The sequence below is a fragment of the Struthio camelus genome, chromosome 20 (genome assembly GCF_040807025.1).
Source record: "Struthio camelus isolate bStrCam1 chromosome 20, bStrCam1.hap1, whole genome shotgun sequence".
Taxonomy (NCBI): Eukaryota; Metazoa; Chordata; class Aves; order Struthioniformes; family Struthionidae; genus Struthio; species Struthio camelus.
This window is the reverse complement of record NC_090961.1, coordinates 387,636-398,533: the sequence shown is the minus strand read 5'-3', so window position 1 is coordinate 398,533 and position 10,898 is coordinate 387,636. Positions and strand designations below refer to the sequence as shown.

Below are 10,898 nucleotides of genomic sequence, written 5' to 3'. Positions count from 1 at the left end.
GCCGCCGGGCTCCGCTGCCCCCTGAGCCCCGAGCCCCCAGCCCCCCGCCGCCGCCGCCGGGCTCCGCTGCCCCCCGCCGCCGCCGCCGCCGCCGCCGCCGGGCTCCGCTGCTCCCCGAGCCCCTCCCACCGCGGCCGCCGCCGCCGCCGGGCTCCGCTGCCCCCCGCCGCCTCTTCCCGGCTGCCCCTGGGCTCGGGCTCGGGCAGGAAGGGGCGGGGCCGCCCGCCGCGGGACCCGGATGCGGAAGCGCTGGCAGGGAGGCGGTTTCCGGTGTGGGCCGGGCAGCGGCGGCGGTGGTGGTGGCGGCGGCGGCGGCGGCGGGGAAGCTGCGGCGGTGGCGCCGCGCCTGGAGCCGGGCCGCACCCGCTATGCGAGGGACGCTGAGGCCCCCAGGTGAGAGGTCGCCGCCGGGGGCCGCGCTGCCGCCGCCCCGGCTCCGCGGGCCCGCTCTGGGGCGGCGCGCGAGGCCTGGCCGCCCCCGCCCCCCGGCGAGCCCCGAGCGCGGCCCCGGCGCGGCCCCGCCCCGCCGCCGTCGCCGGGCCCGGGAACCGCGCGGCGCGGGGACGGCGGCGGCGGCGGCGGCGGCGGCGGCGGGGGCCGGGCCGGGCGGGGCGGGGCCGTCGGCGGCCGCGGGGCCTGCGGAGCCGGCGGAGGCCGGTCCCGCCGCCGCTGGTGCGGATGAGCCGCGGGCGGCTGCCGCGGCTGGGGTAAAACAATCGCGTCTTTCAGGAGGCTTTATGTACGACGGCCTCGAGGAACCGCGTGCTGCGCTTTTGAAAGTGACTTTGTTTTTAAGCCAGTAACGTTTGCTTTGCGTGTTTCATCTGAGCGTTCCAGCCTGGAGACTAAAAACTTGTTGTGGGTTAAAATAGAAAAACTTTGCTCTCTATGACGTGGGTAGAGAAAAAGCAGAAACAGAACAGGTTGTAAAAGGAGGAAGTAAAACCTCTGCAGAAGGAAAAACCCAAATATTCTTGAAATGTATAGTTAAAAATATCTTATGTGTGTTTAGATGGCTTTGCTTTTCATGTTAGTTCGGTATATATAATATCAGCTCTGCTCCCTAATGGAATTGTTTCAATGGTGAATAAATATGTTTTCCAAGCTATATTTGCTTCTTGGACTAAGCTGTGTCCTTTTTGAAGGATGGCAGTTCAGGCTAGCAATTGTTAGGTGTGCAGGCATGCCTATTTAAATTTCAATTGAATGTATCATAAAAGGGTATCTTTGTTGTAGGCAAGCATTGTAGAATAGATGCTTATGTCTGGGAATATTCTGAAAGGAGATAAAGAATTTACACATCTGCATATAAATGCTGCTTTTAAAAAAATATTTTGTAATGATCATTGTATTAGATAACGATTTATTATGTTGAAGAAATGTACTTCAATAATTTTGTCCACTTGTTTTAAGCAAAGTGGAAAAAATATGTAACACTAGTGCTGACAGTATTCTGTTACTCAGTGATAAATATAAGCAGCTGATCTGGTTTCTTGAAGTGGGTTGGTATTACAGGTATATAGAAGGACTGATGCTTTGAGGAAAGACTGAGGAGTGTTGAAAATGAAAAATTAAACTAACTGGTAAAACAGTAAATTTCAAAGTGCAAATACTCTTTATTGCTATTACATAGGTCATGATTTTGAGAAGATCAGTTTAACTGCAAATGCTTCAGAGAGCTTCCTTTCCAAGAAAGTCATTTAAAAGCTGCTATTTCTAATATTCTGTTAGATTTACTAAATCAAGACTTATTCAGATTGCAGAACAGCTTATGTTCCCCATCAGACAAATTGTTCTCAGACTAGCTAAAAAATAGCGAAATTATAAGTATAGTAATATTCAGTACAAATTCCACATTTGCACCTGAGGTATGACAGTTTGTCATACTTTACTTCTGGTGAATTGCTTACTGTCCCTAGACTCTTTTCCCTTTTAATTTAAAAGGGGGAAAATATGCTGATTTCAATTTTGCACCTTCATGTTGAGATTTTTCAGATACTTTTGGGAATGCATCTCAAGCAGTTTGTTCAAGGATGTGCATAATCGTTTCTAGCTTGATGCTTTGAGGAAAGACTGAGGAGTGTTGAAAATGAAAAGTTAAACTAACTGGTAAAACAGTAAATTTCAAAGTGCATAATCGCTCCTGAGCCATCTATATTTTGTATGCAAACATTGCTGTCGTCTTCTTAGCAGCCATGCATTTGTGCCAAATTCTGGCATCTTAACACAGTGCACCAGTCAGCACATTTTTCTATTGACAGTTATGTAACTGTGTAGAAAGTACTGTGGTTATTTTGCACGTTATCTGTAGCGAGGATTCATAATCATGTTTTCTACATTTCATTTCTCCATAGAACTACTTCAGTTGGAGTCCTGCAACTGTTTGTAATTCAGTGTCTATTTTTGCACCATATTCAAAAAGTGCTTAAAATTCTGTGTGTGCTGTCTGCTAGCTTCCTAAATATTGTCTCTAAGGTGCACAGCCCTATCTATTAAAATTTTGACACTTCCCTACTGATGAGAAACAGAATTTGACAGGGGAAAGCTGCTTGTTATTTCATGGCTTTCAGAGTTCTATTGTATTCAATTTAAACATGATGTAGTTGAAAAATTGCACAAATTTAACTTATTCAGGGAGTTAATCTTGGTCTTTCATGACTGGTCATTATTTCTCATGTTTAAAAACATGTAAATTTATCTTAAACTTCAAATTTAAGGCAGAAATTTTGAACAGTTTTATTACTTAAGATGACATCAACTTTGTGGTAAGACATCTGGATCATGTGGGAATACAAACATTAAAATCTGAGCTATTAGCTGAGCTTCTAGCCTCTAATTTTGTTGCATTGTCACACATATACAAGGTACATATGCAAAAAATTCTGTACAGCTCAGGTATCGCTTTCCTGTTTACATAATTTAAAATGTTAAATTAAGGAATCTTGTAATAACATCTGAAAAAGCTCAGAAAGAAAGGATTGGATTGTAGTGTTGCAACTGCACAGGATGTTGCTCTTTCAACTTTCATCTAATAAAATGACAGGGAAATACCCCTGGAAGAGTCATAAGCCTCATTCTCACTAGGACTCTATGCCGCCTTTGTTGTTGAATGAATCAATATGATGACTTTTGAAAACTTTGTTTAAGGTGGAACATTTCATAAGAGTACAGTCAGTCTTTATTGGGGGATTAATGAGATTATTTGTTTGGCAGTTGAAATGCAGAATCTTTCATACACCTTTACAAACTCTAGGACATCCTGCAGTTAACTCTACTGCTAAAGTTTCATCAAATAATTGTTTTTGTTATCCTAAACTCATGCTTGAATAATCATTCTGTCAACTAGGTAAATCTGTTCCTAACTTCTGCTGTAGATGATGAGTGCTTGTGGATAGATGAAGTGCAGCAAGATGTGTTGGCATGGGAATTTGTGGCCTTGATATAACTTTCAAAAAGGGAAAAGATGAAATGGAGGGGGGAAGATAAAAATAGGCCAGTGACACAGGTTCCCAAAAGTTTTGAGTCGACTTCTGTACGAGTCCATTAGATGTTATTCCTTAAAGAAAAAAATTTGAATATAAGCAACTGGAAAGACCAAACTTTACTAAGCAGAATTTCTGATCCTTCTCTCTCTTCTTTTCCTCTTGCAGCACAACACTAGATTTGTAATGAAATGGAGTCTGGATCAAGCTCTTTTCGAGTGGAATTTCCAGATTTTTCTAGCACCATTTTGCAGAAGTTAAACCAGCAGCGCCAGCAAGGACAATTATGTGATGTGTCCATTGTAGTTCAGGGCCATCTCTTCAGAGCCCATAAAGCTGTTCTTGCAGCTAGTTCACCTTACTTCTGTGATCAGGTGCTCCTGAAAAATAGCAGGCGGATAGTCCTGCCTGATGTGATGAATCCAAGAGTATTTGAAAACATTCTTCTGTCTACCTATACAGGTCGGTTGGTTATGCCTGCTCCAGAAATAGTAAGTTATTTGACAGCAGCAAGCTTTCTTCAGATGTGGCATGTAGTAGATAAATGCACTGAAGTGCTAGAGGGGAACCCAACAGTTCTCTGTCAGAAGATGAACCATGGCAGTGATCATCAGTCCCCGAGTAGTAGTAGTTACAACGGCCTTGTTGAAACCTTTGAACTTGGCTCTGGAGGACAGACAGAATTCCACAAAGTGCAGGAGCTGAGGGATGGCGAAAATGAAGAAGAAAGCTCTAAAGATGAACTGTCATGTCAACTAACAGAACACGAGTACCTTCCCAGTAATTCTTCAACAGAACATGATAGACTCAGCACAGGAATGACAAGTCAGGATGGTGAAGAAGGGACTAGTGATAGTGCAGAGTATCAATATACAAGACCTATATATAGCAAACCCAGCATCATGTCTCACAAGCGGTGGATCCATGTGAAACCAGAAAGATTTGAACAGGACTGTGAAGGTGTTGATAATCCTTATGATGAACACCAAGTTTCTGAATCCATGAATGCCATTCAGGCAGATCATTCAATCCAGTCTTCAGGTGTTGAAGACTTTCATATAGGTGACAAAAAGATGGAAGCAGAATTTGATGAACAGGCAGATGAAAGTAATTATGATGAGCAAGTTGACTTCTATGGCTCTTCTATGGAGGAGTTTTCTGGTGAAAGGGCAGATGGAAATTTAAGTGCTCACAGACAGGATCTTATGATAGCAACAGGTTATGGTGAAGGTATTGAAATGGCTACAGGAATTAAAGAAGAAACATCCCTCACTGGATTCTCACATGCTGATAAGCTATATCCTTGTCAGTGTGGTAAAAGCTTTACACACAAGAGTCAGCGAGATCGGCATATGAGTATGCACCTTGGTCTTCGACCTTACGGCTGTGGTGTCTGCGGTAAGAAATTCAAAATGAAACACCATCTTGTTGGCCATATGAAAATTCATACAGGCATAAAACCATACGAGTGTAACATCTGTGGAAAAAGATTTATGTGGCGGGACAGTTTTCACCGGCATGTAACCTCTTGTACCAAATCGTATCAAGCTTCTAAAGCTGAGCAGAGTACTACTGAGATGAACTAAAACATTAGAGCTTACATTTGTTTAGTGGAGTAAGCAAAATAAACTAATTATGCAAATAGTGTCTGGTACTTGCTATTGTGAAATTTAAATTCTCATAAAAAACACGTTCTAATGATTATGCTGGTATGAGCAGACCAAACTTTTTTTATTTTCCACAGTGTTACTGCAGGTGTGTTAATGTGTGAAGTGCAAATGGTTAATCTGAAAGATTAACTTGCCAAATGAGGTCTGTAAGGTCTTTGTGATATTGCTGACTGCCATTGCAGCAGTATTCAGAAACCCCATTGTTTTTCTAAGTCTTGTAAATTCACAGTAAAACCCAATTCTAAATTGACCCAAACTCTGCAAATATTTGCATAAAGCAGCTATTCAGGTAGCCTTAGTGGGAAAGAGAACAAGGATGACCACACCGGGTTATGCGGGCTACCTGTTAATAAAATTTGCATGATTCATGTTTTAACGGAGAGGAAAAAAAAAAAACATAATTCCACCTCAAACTGGAGACTGCCAACATGCTTAACATGCTTTATTAAATAGCCTTTATTGTATTGCTTAATGAAAGGCTGTATTAAAGCTGATTTGGCTTTTCTTTATCTGTCTTCCATTTTTTATCCATCTTTAGTAAAACATCTAGTTGTGTAATTTTGTGCTTATTTCTATTTAAAGAGTCTGTAAAGCACTTAAATATAGTTGAGCACTATATAAACTTAAAACTATTTTAAATGTAATTTGTCTTTGCTCCTTTAGGGCCTAATGCTGTATGGCTCTTGGTTTGACTCTCAATTTTAATTGCTATATCATGAGAGCTTTTAGAAGTGTGTGTAATAAGTATGTATTGTCAAAAAAAATTTTAAAGGGAGATGTAATATTTGAATCTTATTCAAAACACTCATACCTTTTAACTGTAGCCTTGTGTTCCGGTTTTTATGGCTTACTACAGTAGCAAGTACCAAACTCTGTATATTTACAAATTGACCTTTTTTTTGGTACTAAGACTTGTTTGAGAACTTCTGTCTAGTTTTAGAAATCTCTTTAGGGAAATGATTTAGTCATTGATAGGTATTTATACACTTAATTCTTTACTGTTTGAACATTATGAGCTATAATACAGATTCCTGGTACTGAACTACTGTGACTGGTTACATGTGATCACAAGCAGCCAGAGTTGTTTGCCTCTTGGAATGAAACTGCTTGTTTGGGGGGAGAAAAAAAGGTAGAAAGTATAAAATTTGGATCCGTTAATGGTACTGCAGAATGTGGTACCATGGTCACGTCTCAAGTCTGGATTTTTGTCAGGAAAGTGGCACTTGTGCTCTATTAGGTTGAGGATCTGTATGCTGGGCTTTCATTACTGGAGACAGATGGAGAAGCGTTTGTAGTTTTGAGAGATACTGCCAGCTCTGCAGGTAGAGTGAGGGCATCAATTGTGAAGGAGGCAACAGGATTTGGGGGTTGAAAGTTTAGTGCTTTCCTACGCAAAAGCAGTTTAACCCTTCTTTGTTGTTTACTGAAATCTAGTGTAAAAAGGAAAGAGCTTTTAGAGCATAGACTGGCTATAATTAAAGGGGTGATGTCCAAGTAATGCGCTGATAACGTGTGACTAAAAAAAAGTTAACCAGCATCAAAGGCCTTCTAAGCCTGTCTGGCCCCAATGTACATATTAGATACTGCAATCTGCAGAATAACATGCTTTAAAAAAAAAAAAAAACAGATGACCCTGTATGTTGAAGCAAAACTACACAAAGATAATTCTCATTTAGATGCTTTTTTGAACTCCCAATTTAAAATTGTTGTAAGATGTGGCCAAACTGTTATCGTGAACATGAATGTCTGGTGCAAGCTGGGGTTTATTACTCAGTGAGCTGTAATTACTGTAACTTTTTTTCTGGCATTTTACTTATAAATCTTAATTTTTTGTTAGAGGCTCTTAACTCTTAATCTTTTGAAGCTTCAGATATTTTTCATATGGATCTTTGTTAAAAGAGATATTCCCAAATATGATGAAACCATTGCTGGCAATGGGTATGAATGGTAGCACCAAGGAGTTCCTATTCTTAGCACTTGATTGAACTCTACGATATACCATGGTGGCCATGTATAACCCTTGTAATCAAGGTAACTAAACAGGGATTTGCTCACTAACACTGTAACCTGCTTAATGTATAGAAGCACTTTGTATTTAAAAAAAAAGAAATCTTTATACGTATGTTTTTTAAACTTAGAAATGATATTCCCTTTATGGTTTGTTTCCACACTGCTAACACTGTCTTTTTAATATTAAAACTTATAATGCTTGCCTGTTTACATGAGTGTAGAGGAAAGGGTTCTGCACTCACTGGCCCTATCTTTCCGTTCTCCAAGGCCTTACCACATACAGGGTGTCATTTCTGCAAGTATCATCATTACATTTGAGGAAGGTATTCTCATACTCGTTTCAAGAATGATCTTGTATTTTACATTGGTTCTCAACCCCTTTCAAATTGTGACACCAGTGTTACATAAAAGAGGTTAATGGTGCCTCTTCCCGTTTAACCATAAAAAAAGCTGGTCAGAAATCCCGGGCTGAGAACCACAGCCAAGAAAAAATTATTTCCATTAAAACCAGACCATCCTACAGAGCTGCCAGCAAAACCATTTCTTTTACCAGCTTGGAATGACTTTTATATGGGACATTTGAAAGTGAAACATTACCCCTATTTGCAGCTAGATTACTGTGAAATAAAGCTTTAAAATAAAATGTACTGAGAGAGACACTTTAAAGGTTTTATACAGGTACAGCAGATCATGTTATAGAACCATATCCTTTTTAGTGATTTATCATGAATAGTAATTTTTTCATAGCGGCTTATTACTGTTTTACCCAGTATTATGACATTGTCTTGAAACTCCAACAGTGTTGCTCCACTGATTTTTTTTTTTTTTTTTGGTAACACTTGGCTTTCTGATGTTAATCCATATGAAAGTACTTGATTACAGGAAAATACTGATGTGATTGTCTTGATCTAATTGAGAGTATGATGATTTAAGGGAAGTTTGAGATATTTTTCTGAAATCCTTACTTTTTCATGACCTGTTATCGGAGGCAAAACAGTCTCAGCTGGGGGTATTTTTTTACTGAATTTAATTTATTGCCAGTTAACAAACTTCTAATCGCTGATTCAGGTATTGAGAAAATGAAAACAAAGTACAACCAAACACTTGAGGAAACACCTTTTCTCCTCCTTCCCCAAGGCTCTGCTCAAGTCAAACACCTTTATTTCCCCCTTTCCTGGTCTTGATTTTCCTTGTGTTCACCAGGGGCTGCACTCAGTTGCTCACAATTCCTTGGTGAGGTGACAGGTGGCACAGGAAGTTGGCATCATATGTGTATTGCTCTTTTCTGCTGCTCTGGGCTTCTCAGCGTCACTGCCTCGTGTGGTTTCTCCATGAGCCACAGTCTTCTTCAGGGGTGTACCTGCTCTGGCATGGGTCTCCTATGGGATGCAATCACCTCAGAAGTGCATGGCTTATGCAGGGGCCACATTCCCCCAGAGCTGCACCTCCTCTGGCATGGAGTACCTCCTTCCAAGACGGCATCTCCATTCATATCCTCAACAATCTTTCCTCCACGTGTCTTCCCAAGAGCATCTCGTCCATTTCTCCTCTTGTTTCCAAGCATATTTCCCCAAGAGCATCTCTTCCTTATGTGTCTCCCTACATCTCCCACTAGCAGCTGCTGCCCCTTAAATATGTTGAAGGAGAGGTGCCACATGCTCTTCTGGTTGAAGTTTTGGCATGCAATGTGTTGTTTACATTGGTTTCAGAGCTGGCTGGAACCTGTTTTGGCTGGCATAGGGCAGTTCATGACCTCCTCCCACACAAGTGACCCTTGCAGCCCCTTGCTACTGAGACCCTGCTATTTATGCCCAACAGAGCTGTACATAGTAAACTAAGAACAAGAAATTCAGCTTCTGTCAAGCTCTTAAGCATCACTGATGGGATGGACTTGTTCAAGATATAAATAATTACTTCTTGTTTGTGGTGAGGAGGGAAGTGATCCAGATATATGATATGAATCCATGTGTATATGGGTGGATTTCATTCATCTCCCCTTAAGTTTCATCAGCTGTAATGATACTGCTTTTAGAAACTTGTATGCATTTTTATGATTAACATCCCCTGCCTCTGCTGTTGGCTGTAGCAAAGTGAACATTTTCCAAAAGCCAGTATCATTGTGCACACCGGAGGCTTTCAGAATTTCCTGTTACTGTGACGCTACTCATTGGCCTATCAGTGATAAGAACACTTAATGATACTGCAGCTAAGTTTCTTTTCATTCCATTCTGTAATTAAGGTGTTCATTACTGTGGAATCTGAGTAATTGCAATGCTGAAAAATTTTAACCCGTCTTAGTGTAGGGTTAAGATCTCTGTTTAGGAGTATGTCTGACCCTTTTGAGGGAGGAGGTTCCTATTTCATACACCAGTGGTCTTTTTTAAACATAGCAGTTGCATGCAGCAGCTGTCTTTGTTTTATAGATGAGCAGGTAGACTCTAGAAGGTACTGTTAGTAAAAAAAAAAAAAAAAAAAAAAAAAAGTTTGGTTTTAGCCCTTTTTGTCCAAGGTGTTTCTGATGCTAAGAAATTTTATCCTGTATCCAGGAGCAAGGGGTGGGGGGTGAGCAAAGGCTGATATATTGGGTATCTTTATTTTAAAATCAATACTTGACATCCCCGTACTATTGATCCTGAAAGAATGGAGACACTTCAGATCTTGTAATCTCAACGTTTTTACGCTGGTGCCAGTAAGGTGACCTGTCTCTGAATCATGAGAACATACAGCAGTATATTGAGTTTGTTGCTTTGATTTAACAGAATTAGAAGCTTTCTCAAAAGAGCAAAGGGAAAGTTGCTATTTTTGTCAGTTAATGTTTAATTGCATAGCTAGAGTTCTTTAGCTATAAGCTGTAAACTGTCAGTGCCCTACGGGAAGATGCTGGAAAAGAAAATGGTATGCTTTTTAATGTGATTAAATTGTAAGTTCTGATTTTGCTTGAAGCCTGTGTCTGTCAATTGCTGCTCCTCTTTTGTTCTCCATGGGGTTTCATAATTTCTTCCAGAAATGTAACTGTTTATGCAAGTCAAGTGAATCTTCCTTAATGAGCTATAAGTTTTTATTCTAACAAGTCATTTATAACAGTAAAATTGCATATCTTGATATTTTGTGAGATGTTATGCCTGTATTGCAGAGGTTGGATAGTTTTGTCTATAAATATTGCTGTCCTAAGTGTACAGCATGGTTTTAATTAATTTAATGTTACTGTTCAATATTTTCTTCTTATAGAAGAGTCCCATGCCCCTCTTTTGTATGACATGTTTTAATAAATGTTATCTGTCAACTTTGTAAATGTTTTCTTAAGCTTGGATGAAAGGAATGCATGTCTAGTGCTAGTATTTCATATTTCACTTTTGCCAGAAGGGTAAGTGCTCCAGCAAAACTTCAAATCCAAAAGTTGTTGATATATAACTTTATTAAATATATAAAGAAAAAAATGCATCTAGTAACGCGTCTTCTTGAAATGTCAAACATGCCAGCCTCACATAATAAAACGCTAAACTAAAACCTGATCTTTAAAACGTGAAAAGCTGATGAATACGTAGAAGTGGGTCTGTTTCTTCAGTGTAGCTACTTAGTTGTCACATTTGTCCAAATTTATCAAACAGGCTTTAAGATAACTGTGGTTTGCACATCACAGTGATCTCAGAGTTCAAGTAGAGTATTTGCAGGGTGGTGTGAAAATTCCAGAACATTCAATAGTGGCAGTGACTGCATGTCCAAAAGGCATACAGGT

At 40.5% G+C, this 10,898-nt stretch overlaps 1 protein-coding gene across 1 annotated transcript; it reads left to right on the top strand.

Moving 5' to 3' along the window:
- The first annotated feature begins 284 nt into the window (after nt 1-284).
- On the top strand, nt 285-6,988 carry ZBTB43 (zinc finger and BTB domain containing 43). The gene is made up of 2 exons (XM_068914846.1): nt 285-393; nt 3,651-6,988. The coding sequence occupies exon 2, from the start codon at nt 3,674-3,676 to the stop codon at nt 5,066-5,068; it is 1,395 nt and encodes a 464-aa protein (XP_068770947.1). The 5' UTR covers nt 285-393; nt 3,651-3,673; the 3' UTR covers nt 5,069-6,988.
- The last annotated feature ends 3,910 nt before the right edge of the window (nt 6,989-10,898 follow it).

Excerpts from the sequence above, each read along its gene's own strand:
- ZBTB43 (XM_068914846.1), top strand. The coding sequence starts at position 3,674 with ATGGAGTCTGGATCAAGCTCTTTTCGAGTGGAATTTCCAGATTTTTCT.